Source organism: Salmo trutta, chromosome 25, assembly GCF_901001165.1.
Source record: "Salmo trutta chromosome 25, fSalTru1.1, whole genome shotgun sequence".
In the NCBI taxonomy this organism is placed as follows: Eukaryota; Metazoa; Chordata; class Actinopteri; order Salmoniformes; family Salmonidae; genus Salmo; species Salmo trutta.
The window spans coordinates 31,776,241-31,795,856 of record NC_042981.1 but is presented as its reverse complement, the minus strand read 5'-3'; the positions used below and the strand labels follow the sequence as shown (position 1 = coordinate 31,795,856).

At 44.1% G+C, this 19,616-nt stretch overlaps 1 protein-coding gene across 1 annotated transcript; it reads left to right on the top strand.

Annotated features, from left to right (window-relative positions):
• The first annotated feature begins 18,178 nt into the window (after positions 1-18,178).
• LOC115162731 (oligodendrocyte transcription factor 3-like) lies at positions 18,179-19,170 on the top strand. The gene has a single exon (XM_029714191.1). It carries the CDS (start codon positions 18,255-18,257, stop codon positions 19,023-19,025), a length of 771 nt encoding a protein of 256 aa, XP_029570051.1. The 5' UTR covers positions 18,179-18,254; the 3' UTR covers positions 19,026-19,170.
• Positions 19,171-19,616: the final 446 nt, after the last annotated feature.

Sequence of the window (19,616 nt, the reverse complement as noted above, 5' to 3'; positions counted from 1 at the left end):
GGTTAACCAGTTCCCAGCCCACTTGCTCCCTGTCCGAGCCCCGTCCCGGCCCCGTAGCCCCCAGGGTCTTTGTGGGGACAGGGTTAATGTTTTAAAGGCCGGAGCGGAGCCTGTCCCCGTTCAACCGACTGTCCCCCAAATATACTGAAGTGCAGTCACTATAGAATTACTTTTTAGGCCTTTTGTTATGTACTGTGTGTTCTGCATTAAAATCTACAGCACATAATTGATTGCCCTGTGGATCCCTAAAGGATTGTTGCACAATAGTTTTTACTCTGCTTAGGAAATAAACATTTGATATTATGCTGAGTAAAAGGTTTACAAATCAATCAGCCTTCATCAATGTAAAGATAATATTAGTGAACGCTATAAGTTGGCTTGAAGGGGATGATGAAATATAGATTGTAAATCAGCAATCGACAGCATCATTCATTGCTGATGAAGGAATATCAGTATTACAGTCCCACAGGCAACAGGTGGATGCACATCTGTTACCGTCTGCTGCCGTTATGATGTTTCCTTCCCTCTCTCAATCTCTTTATCTCTCTCTTCTACGCCACCCTCTCTTCCTCCTAATACAGTTGGGAGGTGAGGTCTATGCGTCTCTCTTTTCATTGTTCCCTCACTCTCTGAGCCCTGCGTTTATGACCCTCATAAACGTGTATTGATATTTGATGCCACACTCAGCAGGGCAGGTTCTGTAAGTCCAAACTCAGGGGCCTCTGTCTCTCCATCGGGAAAAGAAAAGACAAAGAATAGTATGAATGACAAAAGTGCTTTAAGTCTACAACCTGCATGGCACGGCAATGCCACACATCCATATGGCATCGGCCTGTAGGATCCTATGAGGAGCAGGTGCCTGTTTGGCCTAATGAGACAACACAACAGTCAGAAAAAAGAGCTGCAAGTTAGCTCCATCCTATAAATCAGATCTGACATTATCACCAAGGGCCATGACAATGATGTTATTGGCATTTCCGTGGTAGTGAAACAGTGACAGACGGAATGACTTGTCTTTGTTCCATCCAGCACTATAGAGAGGGGAGGTCTGGAACACCATCCCCCTCGGCCCTGTTCAATAACTCCAGTTCCACTAGTTAAACAACAGGAGGCTGATGAACCACAGGGTCGTGGCCTCTCCATTGTTATGCTATCAGAGTGGAACAGGACCTATTTAGGTGGAGAGGCCAGTGAGAGTTTGGGTTTCTGTGGGAGTATGAGTGGGTGGGTGCATGTATGCCCATGCATGTGTGTCAGGGGAGAACAACTACCCCCTCTCATTGAAGCCACGAAGTTCAAGGCCTACCACGGTACAGCAGGTATTGTTTTCAGAAAAAAGGATCCCTCGTTATTGTGAATGGGAAAATGTAAATCTTCCTGATCAATCTTTGTGTAAAATAAATACAAAAATCGAAGACAATCATGGTACCAATAATTCTTTCTATTACACCAGATGTATGTCCTTGAACCGATTATTTTAAAATCGCACACAAAAGTCATAAGGATAATTCAGTTTCTAATGGCAGCCTGCAGTACCCCGGTGGGCCTTCAACTTGAGATACTCAATGAGAGGGGGCAGCACTGAGCTAGCCTGCAACATCACTTTCTGGAGTAGCTCAAACTGCGTATGTGACACCATCTTAACTGACTTCCTTGGCTTCAAATGAGTCTTCACATAGGATTGAATGGTGTCACGTGATCATGGCTTTGTTCATATACAGTTATCGGTGTGTGATTTCGTGGGGATATCTCAGCCTGATGTCATAGACTAGATGTAACATAGTAAATATAAATCCGGGACACTCAAATTAGTATGATTTGGTACATTTGGTATGGTTACATAAGACAGATGGTTAATTACGGCAAAAACTAAAGTAGGATGGTTGGTCGGGCGGATAACGCTAACATTTAGCAACCCAAAGGTTGCGAGTTCAAATCTCATCACGGACAACTTTAGCATTTTAGCTAATTAGCAACTTTTCAACTACTTACTACTTTTACTACTTAGCTACTTTGCAACTACTTAGCATGTTAGCTAACCCTAACCTTAACCCTTTCAGCTAACCCTTCACATAACCTTAACCTTAACCCTTTTAGCTAACCCTTCCCCTTACCCTTTAACCTAACTTTTAAACTTAAACCTAACCTTAACCCTAACCCCTAGCTAACTTTAGCTAGTTAGCTAACGTTAGTCACATAGCTAGATTTAATAACATATCATACATTTTGAAAACTCTTAACATGTTGTACATTTTGCAAATTCGTAAAAACATTGTAATTGTAATTTGTAACATATCATACAAAATGGGTGATGGACTTCCACAAATGAATACATACCAAACAAAAATGTAACATATCATGTTAAATGGCATGTCTCGGATTTATGTACAGAACAATACGAAATGCTCTGAGACCAGGTTGGATATCCTGACTATCTGTAAATCCTTAACTGTTACATCTGTGGTATTTCCTAGGGCTGTGACATGCCCAGGCAGAGCTGATCTCATGATTAGAATTCAGATCTGCCTGAATGCAAATGAGCATTTCATGGATATTCTTAATCTCCCACCTGAGCCCCATCTGTGTTAGATTGGGTGTGGGTGTGGGTGTGGGTGGGTGTGTGTGATTTGGGAGCAGTTATTACAAACACACATCATCATAAAATAGAGTTCAAACTTTTCTGTAAAATGAAACTGTAACTACAATTACAAGCCTGAATATCTCACATGGCCATAACTTTCTTTAGTTTTATTTCACCACAAGACCACAAGCACTTTGGGTATCTTGGATCAAACAAATCAGCACAATAAACCTTGCAGTCCTTTAATGTCCTGACAAGGCATGTGACCATTGAAGTAAATTGCACTTATTCATTTAAGTTCATCAAACCATCGGCCAATAAATCCAATTGTGTCTCACTAACCTGTCTGATGCCATCAAAGAGTTGATAGACAGAAGGAGCATACTTGATTTGAATGGGCCTGCACATCTCTTGAGGAGGACGACACACACACGCACACGCGCACACCCTCCACATCCCGTCAATCATTGGTGAATGAGGAGGCACAGTGGCCACCAACACTTGTGTTTTGTGTGCTGTGACCTCGGGGTCTGCAGTAAGTAGCTCTGTGTTGACCACAGACAATAGGAGCGCATCATGTACTCCACATACAGTGGCGTCTCAATGGACACATGGCAGCCCCTATCCACAGATGGGAAAGGATGGGTGGGGGACGCGTTGCCGTGGAGAGGGAGCACAAGCGAAGGTAACGAGCTGAAACAATGGTGCTGATGAAAGCTAGGAGTCATGCCTGGGCGTTGGGGGGAGAGATTATTGGGTGGCAGGTCTCCTTGTTATCAGTCAGGACGACACTGAGGGGGATGGGGCAGAAGGGCTGCACTGTGGCAGAAGTGTACAGATTGGGGACACAAAGCCATCTCCACGCACCAGTGAGCAGCCAACTGTTCAAAAGTGTGACCGGCACAATGGCAGTCTGACACACTGGGCTCATCAGAGCCGAAAACAAGTGTTTGTGAAGAAGGAGATTGTGTTAGGTTGTGTTTGGGTATGTTAAGGGGATAGATTGACAGATAGAAATGGCTTACCCAATACAAAGATGGAGAGATCATTTGATCCTATCTGACAGAAGAAATGTCCTGTTAGAATAGAGCAATAGGTACCTGGACTTGTCTGATGATTCTAGATCGATACTGCCACTGACTTCATCTTTTCCCTAATCTACTCACAGACTAGACTGCCCAGGATAAAGTGTTGGGGATGGTATTGTCACATCATTCACATGGCAAAGAAGAGGAAGTCACAGGATGGACTGTTGAGAAGATTGCACTGTGTCGCAGGGAGGACTACTGTATGTGCACTATATGCCCTTCTGCCAATGGCCTTGTAGCATAACCAACCACAGACAGTGTATGTATGCCTAAGAGAAAGTAAACCATTGTAGTAGGTATATTTAGGAGATGTAGTCTACCCATCCCTTCTTGTGGCATTTTGAGACAGAGTCAACCAGGCTATGTGTGTGAGCAGCCTAGGGAGGGGGCCGTGATTGGGGTCTCTGACACCTGATGGAGAGCTGCTGGACTGGGCCTTCTCACCCCTGACAAGGGTCTGCTCCTCTCCTGGATCTGGGCTTGTCCCCTCACTGTCTCTGACAACACTCTTTCCCTCTCTCTTTTCTCTCCCTTTCTCCCTTTATCTCCTTCTCCCCCGTCGAGCCCCCCTGCACTCCCCGTGGTAGTTGTGGTGTAATTTATGAAGCCCTAGCAGCATGGAGCAGAGCTGTGTATGGGACAGCCTGCTGACTGAGCTCTATTCAGGTCCTTTCATCCCTCCATAATCAGCCTCCCTCCCTGGCCCGGGGAGTGGTGAGGACGCTCTCCTTCCAGTCCCTTCAACATGTTCCCCAGCCACAGCCGCATTAAGATTAAGGAACCTTAAGAACAGCGTGCAGGGAAAGTTAGTGACTCATAAACAACCCAGGGGATTTCCATAGCGCCCTTGTCTTGTTTTTGTCGTTCAGATAATGCAATTGTTTCAGGCTGTGTAAATGAATAAATCCCAGTGCTGTTTGTGCTGATGCTCGGTGATAACAAAGGATGCACTCCCTGTTAATAGAACACCACTCTGGCTGTTCATCTAAACTCTGTGAAACAACTTGTAAACTCTTTAACAGACAGTTGAAGTGAGCAAATGAATCAAACACGGAGTGTCTTTTTCTGATAACATTGCTGGTTGGCTACTGGGGAACCCATCCCACAGCTAGCTTCCAAAACAAAGTGGGGTTTGAGATGGAGATGAATAGTCTCTTGCCAGTCTATCTCTGTTGTTGTTCTCTGTGGTTTTGATGCTGTGTCCTCTGCAGTGCCCCATCACCCACAGGTCCAGATAAAGCCCTGATGTGTACAGAGCATCTCTACTGATTCTGTTTAACAATGACAGAGAGAGAGTGGTGGAGCTGTAAGGTACACAGGACAGCGTTTGCTCCTCAGCTTAGTGCTTTATTGAGCCATGATGGGCCTAATCTGGCCTGATCCTCTGTCGCTACAAGCATATGCCTGTGATAATGCCTTCATTTTCTGGTCACCGGAGCACTTTCATGGGACGTGATCCCCAAGAGGTGGCAGAAGGGGTCTCTAAACCCTAAAATGGAGGCTCACAGAGACTCTGAATGGAAGGAGAGGTCTTTAAAGGCGTGGGCCAGTGAGGAAAGTAAAACACTTTCATTCAGGGTTAAATAGAGTGGGATTATTGAAAAACATGGAGGGTGGCTACTCTTTCATCCGTTACAGCCGTGGCTCTGAGTCCCTTCTGTCTCTCTGTGTGGCCCATCGCTTCTGTAAACACATGAATACGAATGAAGGAGAGGGTTTAGTCAGGCTCTCACATTTAGACATGCAGACTGAGCAAGAACCTCGTTGTCATCAGAAGGGGAGATGTCGTCGCCTTTGAGCTCTTATTGTGATCCGAAACAAGCAAAGGAAAGTATTGCACCAAATACTGTACAATATCTAGACTAAAATAGACACAGATGGATGACCAGTACATTGAATAGTGACTTCCCTGATAAGTGTGGAACATAGTCTGTGTTTGAAAGTCAAATCATCCATTAGAAAGTGTATGTGACTAATAGAGAGTGAAATAAGAGCCATTGTGTCTGGCATTAATTAGGACCGAACCCAATTAGGAGTCTAAGTCTCCAACAGCCATTTTGGCTAGCAGCCTAACGATGGGAAAATCCATATGTTCTGAATAAATCGCCTATGTTGTCTCTCAAGGTTTCTCCAATTATAAGATCCTTGAGAATGGGCCAAGCCTAGGAAACCTGCAGAGCCCCCCTCTTGTAACAAAGGTAGGGGGTCCTGTTGACCCACTTGATTCTCTTCTGAATAAAGTTTGTGCATGTGTGTTTGAGGAGCACACCGAAACACACACATGACTCACACAGAGTAAATGTACACTACCGTTCAAAAGTTTGGAGTCACTTAGAAATGTCCTTGTTTTTGAAAGAAAAGCACAATTTGTGTCCATTAAAATAACATCAAATTGATGAGAAATACGGTGTAGACATTGTTAATGTTGTTAATGACTATTGTAGCTGGAAACGGCTGATTTTGAATGGAATATTTTATGGAATAGCCCATTATCAGCAACCATCACTCCTGTGTTCCAATGGCACGTTGTGTTAGCTAATCCAAGTTTATCATTTTAAAAGGCTAATTGATCATTAGAAAATCCTTTTGCAATTATGTTAGCACAGCTGAAAACTGTTGTTCTTATTAAAGAAGCAATAAAACTGGCCTTCTTTAGACTAGTTGAGTATCTCGAGCATCATGTCTAGTTTGAGAAACAGACGCCTCACAAGTCTTCAACTGGCAGCTTCATTAAATAGTACCAGCAAAACAGCAGTCTCAACGTCAACAGTGAAGAGGCGACTTCGGGAACTAATGTCAGAGTTTTTGCTCTGACATGCACTGTAAACTGTGGGACCTTTCCAAATAATGTCCAATCAATTGAATTTACCACAGGTGAACTCAAATCAAGTTGTAGAAACATATCAAGGGTGATCAGTGGAAACAGGATGCACCTGAGCTCAATTTCGAGTCGCATAGCAAAGGGTCTGAATACTTATCAGATATTTCAGTTGTTGTTTTTTAAAATAAATTTTCTAAAAAATATATATATATATTTTTTGGTTTTGTCATTATGGGGTATTGTGTGTAGAGTGATGAAAAAAGTTTTTAATCCATTTTAGAATAAGGCTGTAACGTAACAAAATGTGGAAAAAGCGAAGGGGTCTGAATACTTTCCAAATGCACTGAATGCACCTATTTAAGGTGCTTTCAAACTTGGTCCCTTTCAGACAATTTTTGTGAACTCAGTGCAGTTTGCTTCATTTTTTGTGCAGTGTGAACACTCCAAAAGAACTCAGACCCCTCAAAAGAGCCCTGAAGCAAACTGAACTGAGACCATCGGGAGAGGTGGTCTGGGATTGAGGAAAAAGAATGTGTGCTGTTTTTGGATATTAATTAGCGATTGTCATTGATGCACAGAAATTCTGAGTTTTTACTTCAGATTATTTTTTTGAAATATGTGATCTATAGGCTAAGAGAGCTTCATAAGCTGTTTATTCAATTGTGGGGTTTGAATAGTTTGAGAAGACAACATACTTAGGTTACAAAAGCAATACTAGCTCTTAAAGGGGAAGTAGCCTACATTGGGTGGAGAATGTTCAATTCCAGCATTATTTATTATGCAGTTATTCTTATGCTATTTATTTTGTTAACAATAATATTTACATGTTAATAGTATCTTCGAATTATTATGTCTAATAGTTTAACTAAATGCCATCTATTAGCTTCCAAAATGTAAGTAGGTATATCTAGCTGTCCGATAAACCTTTATGATGGAATGGCTTGTCCTGGACTTGGTAAAAACCCAAAGTGCATTGAGTGAATGTTGGGAAAAGATCTTGTTTCTGTTTTGGAAGCTAATAGATTTCATTCCATCAGAATGCCTTATTGGGCAGCTAGATATACCTACTTACATTTAAAATCAAATACAATTTTATTTGTCACATGCACCGAATACAACTGGTGTAGACTTTACCGTGAAATGCTTGCTTATGTGCCCTTCCCAAAATGCAGAGTTTAAAAATAATAAAATAGCATTTTAAAATAGTAACACAAGAGGAATAAAATAAAATACACAAGAACGGAGCTATATATATAGAGGTATGAGGTATTTGAGGTAGATACAGTATGTACACGAAGGCAGGGTAAAGTAACCAGGCATCAGGATAGATAATAATAAGAGTAAAATAAAGAACAGAGTAGCAGCAGCAAATGATGAGTGTAAAAGTATGAGTGTGCATGTCTGTGTAATGTGTATGTATCTGTGTTTGTGTTGTGTTGGTATGCGTGTGTGGGTTATGTGTGTGTGGATGGCGGGAGCTCGGCCCTAGTGATGTACTGGGCTGTCCGCAACACCCTTTGTAGCTCTTTGCAGTCTAGGGCGGTGCATTTGCCACACCAAGCGGTGATGCAGCCAATCAAAATGCTCTCGATGGTGCAGCTGTAGGGCCCATGCCAAATCATTTCAGTCTCCTGACGGGGAAGAGGCGCTGCCATTTTGTTAGCTAATAGATTGCATTTAGTTAAAAGATGAGACTGTAATGTGTACGTTAATAATCGGGAAGCAAGTACAGGGAGTGAATTTAATAAATAAATGAACATAGAACAAAACAAGAAACACGAGTAGCGACATGAAACATATAAACAGAAACAATAACGCCTCAGGAAAGAACCGAAGGGAGTGACAGATATAAGGAAGGTAATCAGGAAGGTGATGGAGTCCAGGTGAGTCTGATGAGGCGCTGGTGCGCGTAACGATGGTGACAGGTGTGTGTAATAATAAGCAGACTGGTGACCTCGAGCGCCGGAGAGGGAGTAAACGTGACAGAGACACAATCATTGTAATTAGAAGCTGCTATTAACATGTAAATATTATTGGTAACAGAATAAATAGCAGAAGAATAACTGCAGATTAAATCATGCTGGAATTGAAAATTATACACACAATAGGCTACTTCCCCTTTAAGAGCTAGTGTTGATTTTGTATCCTATGTTGTGATTTTCACCAAATATGTTGTTATCTTCTCACACTATTCAAACCACACAATCAAATAAACAGCTTATGAAGCTCTCTTAGCTCATAGATCACATCTTACGAGTGGCGATTTTAGCATGTAAATCTTGGTGGGGCAAACTCCCCCAATTTTTTGGGGGATGCATGCCAGCAAAGCCACTACACAACACAACACTAAACAATACATGAATTGCACTATAATGGTGATAAACGGTGCCCACAAACTGTTAGTGCCTACATAAAGCTGTCTCAACAGCAGAGTCCCAACAGCAGTCCCAACACCTTACCACTGCTACGCCTGGCTTTCAGCGGAGACCTGTCTGGCAGCGAAACAGTTCATTCAGCCTCATTTACTGCCTTTAAAAAAGCATAGCTGATATGGCTGACTTGCTTAAACAAATGTGGTTTCTACGGACAATTGAGATGTACAAACTATGGGATAAGGGGATGACGAGTGGATAAGAGGCAATCCGTAATTTCAATTAAGACATTTATTTTACTTAACTAGGCAAATTCTTATTTACAATGACAGCCTACACTGACCAAACCCAGACGACGCTGGTCCAATTGTGCACCGCCCTATGGGACACCCAATCATGTCCAGTTGTGATCCAGCCTGGATTCAAACCAGGGTGTCTGTAGTGACGCCTTAAGCACTGAGATACAGTGCCTTAGACCGCTGCGCCACTCGGGAGCCCTAAATTAATGAGCGAGTTAGGACGGACATAGACAATATAATGATTTGTTCAGAACATTGAAATGTACAGCGACACAATTCAGAACATGGGCGGTTCTTACAGTATTCTCCCTGTACACCAAGTCAGAACCATAGGAAAAAATAAAGGGGGTATATAAGCAGACAATGAAAGCTCTTACAATATTCAATGATTACATTTTTCTAAAACATGCTATAGGCTATATTTGCACCACCAAGTCAGAACAGTAGGCGAAATGATGAGGGAAAAAGGGACCAAATTATTAGGGTGAGGCACAATGGCTACTAACAGCTTACTACACAACATACAACTACACAACAACTACAGTATACATATCTCCCTGGCATATTACATCATTCAAAACGTATTTTCCCCAGTCGGAGCTTGTTTTTTTTGAGTTCCCAGTTGTCTTGAAAGTCTGAGATTTTCCAGTTCTGGCTTTCCTGTTGTTTTGAGCACGGCAGAAGTCATGCTGGACTGACCAATGTTGAATGTTTATGCTTTTAAGCTTGGAAAAGAGACCCTTAAACCCAGACTTGGGACCACACAGGCTAGTGATTGCTTTGCAATGCTTGCAATTAGCCACTGATTTCTTCCAAAACACTCATTGTTGAATATGCGATTTCCAACTTGTTGTGTAATGTTTATGTCCAATGGCCGATGAGCACAGACACGTTTTATCTATCTTATTTTTTTTACATTGTTTTGCACACTGATATGTAACAGGATTGAGGTCAGGGCTTTGTGATGGCCTCTCCAACACCTTGACTTTGTTGTCCTTAAGCCATTTTGCCACAACTTTGTAAGTATGCTTGGGGTCAATGTCCATTTGGAAGACCCATTTGCGACCAAGCTTTAACTTCCTGACTGATGTCTTGAGATGTTGCTTCAATATATCCACATAATTTTCCTCCCTCATGATGCCATGTATTTTGTGAAGTGCACCAGTCCCTCCTGCAGCAAAGCACCCCCACAACATGATGCTGCCACCCCGTGCTTCACGGTTGGGATGGTGTTATTTCGCTTGCAAGCCTCCCCCTTTTTCCTCCGAACAGTTCTATTTTTATTTCATCAGACCAGAGGACATTTCTCCAAAAAGTACGATCTTTGTCCCCATGTGCAGTTGCAAACCGTAGTCTGGCTTTTTTATGGTGGTTTTGGAGCAGTGGTTTCTTCCTTGCTGAGTGGCCTTTCAGGTTATGTCGATATAGGACTTGTTTTACTGTGGATATACATACTTTTGTACCTGTTTCCTCCTGCATCTTCACAAGGTCCTTTGCTGTTGTTCTGGGATTGATTTGCACTTTTCGCACCAAATTACGTTAATCTCTAGGAGACAGAACTTGTCTCCTTCCTGAGCTCCTTCCTGAGCGGTATGACGGCTGCGTGGTCCCATGATGTTTATACTTGCGTACTATTGTTTGTACAGATGAACATGGTACCTTCAGGCGTTTGGAAATTGCTCCCAAGGATGATCCAGACTTGTGGAGGTCTACAGTTTTTTTTCTGAGGTCTTGGTTGATTTCTTTGATTTTCCCATGATGTCAAGCAATGAGGCACTGAGTTTGAAGGTAGGCCTTGAAATACATCCACAGGTACAACTCCAATTGACTCAAATGATGTCAATTAGCCTATCAGAAGCTTCTAAAGCCATGACATTTTCTGGAATTTTCCAAGCTGTTTTAAGGCACAGTCAACTTAGGGTATGTAAACTTCTGACCCACTGGAATTGCGATACAGTGAATTATAAGTGAAATAATCTGTCTGTAAACAATTTTTGGAAAAATTACTTGTGTCATGCATAAAGTAGATGTCCTAACCGACTTGCCAAAACTACAGTTTGTTAACAAGAAATTTGTGGAGTGGTTGAAAAACGAGTTTTAATGACTCTAACCTAAGTGTATGTAAACTTCCGACTTCAACTGTACATAAATATTTAGAGTATTTTCCGTCTTTTATATATCTGTGACATATAACTTGTACATGAACTCTGTGGCAAGTGTCATTATAAGAAAGTGTTATAATCTGTAGTGTGTGAGTAATCAGAGTCAGTGTGAACCAGCACGCACAGACACACACACACACACACACACACACACACACACACACACACACACACACACACACTTTGTGTGTTATAGTTATGTTAATGAAGCCTCTATGGCCAATGCAGAGCCATGGAGGAATAGCCACGCTACGCAGGATCTTAGAATTAACCGGCCCAAGCTAAAGGGCTTTACGGTATTGAAGAAGGGCAAGACAATGCATCGCCCACTCTTTAGTATCTGTTTAACTACCTCCTCCCCTCTGCAGGGCCCCCTTCCAGTGATAGTGATGTGATTTCGCAGACTGTTTGGGGGCTTATTCATATTGAATCTGGCCCCATTGTCTTTATCCGCGGTTGAATTGTACCTAGTCTGCCATTAACAACGTTCTTGTCTAGGTTTAAAGCGGCAATCAGCAGTAGAACAATAACAAAGCCCACTCCCCGCCCCTGTTTCAGTTAAAAGGTGAGGGATGGGGCTGGAGAAATGTAACCACTCTCAAAATCATAGATAGAACTATTAATGCAAGGACTGACCATCCATGATATCAAAATGATAGTTTTAACCATGTTTTGAGGCTACAGTGGGGGGAAAAAGTATTTGATCCCCTGCTTATTTTGTACGTTTGCCAACTTACAAAGAAATGATCAGTCTATAATTTTAATAGTAGGTTTATTTGAACAGTGAGAGACAGAATAACAACTAAAAAATCCAGAAAAACGCATGTCAAAAATGTTATTAAATGATTTGCATTTTAATGAGGGAAATAAGTATTTGACCCCTCCTCAAAACATGACTTAGTACTTGGTGGCAAAACCCTTGTTGGCAATCACAGAGGTCAGACGTTTCTTGTAGTTGGCCACCAGGTTTGTACATATCTCAGGAGGGATTTTGTCCCACTCCTCTTTGCAGATCTTCTCCAAGTCATTAAGGTTTCGAGGCTGACGTTTGGCAACTCGAACCTTCAGCTCCCTCCACAGATTTTATATGGGATTAAGGTCTGGAGACTGGCTAGGCCACTCCAGGACCTTAATGTGCTTCTTCTTGAGCCACTCCTTTGTTGCCTTGGCCGTGTGTTTTGGGTCATTGTCATGCTGGAATACCCATCCACGTCCCATTTTCAATGCCCTGGCTGAGGGAAGGAGGTTTTCACCCAAGATTTGACGGTACATGGCCTTGTCCATCGTCCCTTTGATGCGGTGAAGTTGTCCTGTCCCCTTAGCAGAAAAACACCCCCTTAGCATAACGTTTCCACCTCCATGTTTGACGGTGGGGATGGTGTTGTTGGGGTCATAGGCAGCATTCCTCCTCCTCCAAACACGGCGAGTTGAGTTAATGTCAAAGAGCTCCATTTTAGTCTCATCTGACCACAACACTTTCACCAGTTGTCCTCTGAGTCATTCAGATGCTCATTGGCAGACTTCAGACGGGCCTGTATATGTATTCTTGAGCAGGGGGACCTTGCGGGCACTGCAGGATTTCAGTCCTTCACGGCGTAGTGTGTTACCACTTGTGTTCTTGGTGACTATGGTCCCAGCTGCCTTGAGATCATTGGCAAGATCCTCCCGTGTAGTTCTGAGCTGATTCCTTACCGTTCTCATGATCATTGCAACTCCACGAGGTGAGATCTTGCATGGAGCCCCAGGCCGAGTGATATTGACAGTTCTTTTGTGTTTCTTCCATTTGCAAATAATTGCACAAAATGTTGTCACCTTCTCACCAAGCTGCTTGGCGATGATCTTGTAGCCCATTCCAGCCTTGTGTAGGTCTACAATCTTCTCCCTGACATCCTTGGAGAGCTCTTTTGTCTTGGCCATGGTGGAGAGTTTGGAATCTGATTGATTGATTGCTTGCTTCTGTGGACAGGTGTCTTTTTTACAGGTAACAAGCTGCGGTTAGGAGCACTCCCTTTAAGAGTGTGCTCCTAATCTCAGCTCGTTACCTGTATAAAAGACACCTGGGAGCCAGAAATCTTTCTGATTGAGAGGGGGTCAAATACTTATTTCCCTCATTAAAATGCACATCAATTTATAACATTTTTGACATACGTTTTTCTGGATATTTTTGTTGTTATTCTGTCTCTCACTGTTCAAATAAACCTACCATTAAAATTATAGACTGATCCTTTCTTTGTCAGTGGGCAAACATATAAAATCAGCAGGGGATCAAATACTTTTTTCCCCCACTGTATATAGTGTTTATTTACATTTACTATGTTTACAAACATTTGAGTAAAACAAGCTTATACTGTATTTCGGGTTCTGATGGGGTACGACAGTGGAACTAAGCTTATAAGTTATATTCTTAAAGAATCAATGGGTATTAGTGGAGGCTCCTCAGAGGAGGAAGGGGAGGACCATCCTCCTCAGTGAATTTCATAAAAATAAATATAGTGAAATGTAAAAAATGTTATCCTTTTAGATAAAACGATACTAAATATATTCACGTCAAATAATTGATTGAAACACACTGTTTTGCAATGAAGGTCTACAGTAGCCTCAACAGCACTCTGTGGGGTAGCACCGTGTGTAACGGCTGTCTTCAGAGATGGACCAAGGCGCAGCGGGATTGTGGACACTCATGTTTATTAAATCAACAAAACAAGTAAAGTATCCACTGGAAAACCAAAAACAGTACTCACGACAGCAAACAGTTTTGCAGGCTCACAAAGCAAGTGCAAAAACAACCACACACAACCCCAAAGAAAAACACACACACCTATATAGGACTTCCAATCAAAGGCAACTATACACACCTGCCTTCAATTGGAAGTCCCAATCATCCACACAAACATTCCCAACACAAACATGCCACGTCCTGACCCCAAAACTAAAACACTAGCTCCATCTGCTGGTCAGGACGTGACAGTACCCCCCCCTCAAGGTGCAGACCCCGGAATGCACCTACCAACAGAAAAACACCAACAAAAAAACCATAAACAATAACCCCTAAACAATAAGGGAGGGAAGGGAGGGTGGCTGCCGTCACCGACGGCACTGTGCTACACCCTCCCTCCCCAACCCACCTATCCTGGAGGTGGCTCAGGTGCAGGCCGTGGACCTCGCTCCACCTTCGGCGTCGCCCACTTTGATGGTGCCGATAGCTGCGCCGGGCAGACGGGCCACTCGGGCTGACCCTGGCAGACGGACCACTCGGGCTGGACCGGGGGGCAGGAGGGCCCCTCGGGCTGGGCCGGGGGGCAGGAGGGCCACTCGGGCTGGGCCGGGGGGCAGGAGGGCCACTCGGGCTGGACCGGAGGGCAGGAGGGCCACTCGGGCTGGACCGGAGGGCAGGAGGGCCACTCGGGCTGGACCGGAGGGCAGGAGGGCCACTCTGGCTGGACCGGAGGGCAGGAGGGCCACTCTGGCAGTTCAGGGCAGTCTGGCCACTCTGGCAGTTCAGGGCAGTCTGGCCACTCTGGCAGTTCAGGGCAGTCTGGCCACTCTGGCAGTTCAGGGCAGCTCTGGTGACTGTTGACTGGCGGGCAGCTCTGGTGACTGTTGACTGGCGGGCAGCTCTGGTGACTGTTGACTGGCGGGCAGCTCTGGTGACTGTTGACTGGCGGGCAGCTCTGGTGACTGTTGACTGGCGGGCAGCTCTGGTGACTGTTGACTGGCGGGCAGCTCTGGTGACTGTTGACTGGCAAGGCTGGGCTGACACACTAGACTCCTGATGCGTGGGGCTGGTATTGGACGTGCCAGCCTGGAGACACGCACCTCCATGCTAGTGCGTCTAGCGGGAAACACCGGACCGAAAGGGCGCACTGGCGGTCTTGAGTGCAGGGTTGGCATCACCCCTTCCGGCTCGATGCTCCCCTTGCCCTGGCACCTGCGGGGCGCTGGTACTGGGCGAACTGGGCTGTGCGTCCGTATAGGCGAGATGGTGCGTACCACAGCGTAACATGGCGCCCTCCACCTCATATGCACCTCCCTGTAGTCACGGGTAGCTGGCTTACGGCTCTTCCCTAGCCTGGCCAAGCTACCCGTGTGCCCCCCCAAAAAAATTATTGGGGCTGCCTCTCGGGTTCCCTTAGCTCCCTTAGTTTGTCCTCCCAGAATCGTCTTTCGTCCTGCCAAGTCCATTCCTCCACTTTTTCCTCCTGTGGCTTCCTCCTCTTCCGCTGCTTGGTCCTTTGGTGGTGGGTGGTTCTGTAACGGCTGTCTTCAGAGATGGACCAAGGCGCAGCGGGATTGTGGACACTCATGTTTATTAAATCAACAAAACAAGTAAAGTATCCACTGGAAAACCAAAAACAGTACTCACGACAGCAAACAGTTTTGCAGGCTCACAAAGCAAGTGCAAAAACAACCACCCACAACCCCAAAGAAAAACACACACACCTATATAGGACTTCCAATCAAAGGCAACTATACACACCTGCCTTCAATTGGAAGTCCCAATCATCCACACAAACATTCCCAACACAAACATGTCACGTCCTGACCCCAAAACTAAAACACTAGCTCCCTCTGCTGGTCAGGACGTGACACCGTGGTGTAGACGGAGGACCGTTAGTTTCCGTCCTCCTCTGGGCACATTGACTTCAGTTCAAAACCTAGAAGGCTCATGGTTCTTACCCCCTTCCATAGACTTACACAGTAATTATGGCAATTTCCAGACGATGTCCTCCAACCTATCAGAGCTCTTGCAGCATGAACTGATATGTTGCCCATCCAATCCAAGGAACAGAGAATGAATCTAGTACTAAAAGCATAAACTACAGCTAGCTAGCACTGCACTGCATACATTATTGTGAGTAGTTGACTCAAAGAGAAAGACAATAGTTGAACAGTTTTGAACAAATTAAGAGAGAGAGAGAGAGAGTGCCGGTGTAACTGCTAAACTTCTTGCTGCTCACTGAACTGCATGATTGTAGCAGGTTTACAAAAGCGTTAGTTTCAGTAGCTATGTTGACTATGACGTTAATATGGTGACAACAATGTAGGCCATGTGTAGGTTTGGTTTGGAAAGTTTTTTTTGCCTGGTCACAGACAGCTGATGTGTTGTACACTGAAGTCCACAAGCGAAGGGAAAAGGTGAGAGGAGGAGAGCGCGTCGATGAGATTCACTTTGTATGTGATCGGGGTGTATTCATTCTACCGATTCTGTTGAAAAACGTTTCTTAAATGGATGAAATGGGGATAAACATACCTGAATTTGTCCAATAGAAAATGATTACACCCTAGATCAGCTAGGTGCAGGCAAGATTGTGCAAGGCGGGATTGAATGTGTCACTGTCTGTCACCGTGATTACTCAAATTTCTCTCGACCTGTGCACCTACATTGAAAACATTCATTCATAGGCTAAGTTGTAGCAACCTCATGATGAGTGCAGGGAAAATTTGAGTATCATATAGTAGCCTAAACCAGTCGATGTTACATTGAACTGGGTGAATTGAATATGAATGACAGTCATCCAATATGCTGTAATAGAAATAAGGCCATGCTCATAAAATAAATAATCATCCTCCCTCATCTTAAACGGCACCGACCGCCACTGATTGTTACATATGATTAATTTATAAGTACAAAAATGGTTGTAGCAACTGCTGATTGCCCCACATACAGGGTTCCATATCAAAGTGTATTAAATATGTCAATGTCAAGATCACTATTCTCAAGCCAGTAGCAAATATTTATTATTACTGAACTGATTTTCCTGTTCTTATTAAGATTGAGGTATTGTTTTAAATATTGGGTTACATTTCCCTCCAAATGAAATGCAACAGATAAAACTGTGATTGTCACAACTTCCACCGAAGTCGGCTCCTCTCCTTGTTCGGGCGGCGTTCGGCGATCGACGTCACCGGCTTTCTAGCCATCGCCGCTCCATTTCTCATATATCTATTGGTATATGAGAAATGGCATCTTGTTCCATTACACACCTGGTTTTCATTCCATTATTACTGCATGTATTTAATCCTCTGTTCCCCTCCATGTCTTTGTGTGTAATTGTTTGTTTGTTATGTGGATTATTGTCAGGCGCTTTACTTTTGCTATGTTCCGTGTTTTGGGCACGTTATTGTTTTTATGTGCTGTCATTTTTGGAACGGAATTAAATTGACCCTTGACAGTGATCAATTTCCAGCACTGGCAGCACAAGCATTGAAATGATTACTATATTATGCATTACTTTGGTGAATGTCCCGCTGACACTGGGAGAATTTAAAAAAATGTGATTTTGCACATTGTTTATCACACCATAACCATTATGGTTAACGTCTTTACATACTTGCAAATTTAGACCATTGATGAAAAACTCTGTCCTTTATATCTTCACATGTACATGTGAATCTTCACTGATTAACTGTGAGGTGTCTTGTGTTAAGTAAACAGTGTTTTTTATGTCTTAACACATACGTGTGAACCCAGGCCTGCTCTAGTTAATGTGTGGTGATTATGGGGAATTAAACGTGGGTGGGAGTGTAGCGAGGTGGGGTGGTAAGGGTGGGCTCTGAGGAGTGAAAGTGTGTCCCTTCTGCAATTGGCTGCGAGTCTAAATGTTTCATTATGCGTCTCATTGTTCCTTTGTTGGGACGGGGGTATAAATGCACCCCTGTAGAGCTGCAGGGGGACAGACCGCTGATGAGGACCAGACACAGCACATCTCCTGCCTTCGCCTGCTGTATCTAGCTATCTACTGAGCTCTGACAGAAGTACGAGTGAGAGAGCATTGGCCCTCAGTGAACGGTGGGGGGAAAAAAGAGTGAAACATTTTTCAATATCTTTTCACCAAAGGCTTTGGCTCTAACCTCAACTGCTTTGGGGATTTAGTGTTTTTTTTCTACTTTCGTGTATAACGTTTATTTTTTGACTTATTCAACGGCTGAGATGGATTCTGACGCTGGCTCCAACTCCAGCCGCTCCTCATCTCCAGACCTGGTGGTGGACGACTCCATGGGCAGCTTCTTCTCCAACAAGATGTTTCAGGCCTACTGCCAGGAGGAGGGGGCAGCCAGGGCTGCCGGTCAGGGCAGGGCTGACCGCTGTGCTGGGGGAGGCAAGAGCAAGACCCGGGCTGACCTCAAAGAGGGTGATGACGTGCAGGACCTTAGGCTGAAGGTGAATGGCAGAGAGAGGAAGAGGATGCATGACCTGAACCAGGCATTAGACGGCCTGAGAGAGGTCATGCCCTACGCTCAGGGGCCCTCTGTCCGCAAGCTCTCAAAGATCTCCACCCTGCTGCTGGCCCGTAACTATATCCTCATGTTGTCCAGCTCTCTGGAGGAGATGAAAAAGCTGGTTGGGGATGTGTACGGAGGCAGTGGTGCCCAGAGTCGCACCAGCCACCCCCGGATCACCCTTCCGGCCCCCACAGCCCATCTCCCACTGCACCCCTTGGCCCAGTCCCTGCACTCCCTGGTTGGCAGCACGGCCTCAGCTCTCCACCACCCCTCGCCTCCCCCTGCTCCAGCCCCACACTCACCGCCCTCTGCAAGCTACATGGGCTTCCACCATGCATCGGTACAGAGCCTGCTGAAGGACCCTCTCCACCTAGCCAGCTCCTACAGGCACTTCCCTGGTATGCCCTGTCCCTGCTCGCTCTGCCAGCCTCTACCAACCACCACATCCACCCTGCACAGCTTTTCCATGGGCAAGTGAGCAGGCGACACTCAGGACTGAAGTTGAGGCCCAACCCAGGACAAAGTAGCGCACTGCCAGTGTAATGAGAAAAATCGTTGGTTTAACTGTAAAAAAAACACTGGTAGCCTCAGGACCTGTACATATTTTGTATATAGTGTATCTTTTATTGAGTATGCCGCTGCTATTTTTCCAATTGACATGCCTTGTTTATATTGAAAGGATTTAAAACGCACACACAACAACATACTGTTGTTCTTGGAACTATTTTTTGAATGTAACAGCGAGAATAGCTGCTATGGCTATTCAATATCAGTGTTACTGAAACAAATGACAAAGATGGAAAGTGCTGTGTCCTTCTGTGCAGGTGTCCTATTTTCCTAAATTAAACTTTTGATATAAAAAAAACTAACATTTTCTGCTGTTTTACTTGAGACAGTCTATTTACATCAGAAATGTAAATCTATCAGAAATGTAAATCTATTAACATCTACTAACATTATATTTGCATCAGACTATTGTGTTTTTGAGCATGTCGTTCATGTTTTTAATTTTCAAATTGGCTACGTAGCACTACAATAGTAAAACATAACTATATTATATTTACCATCG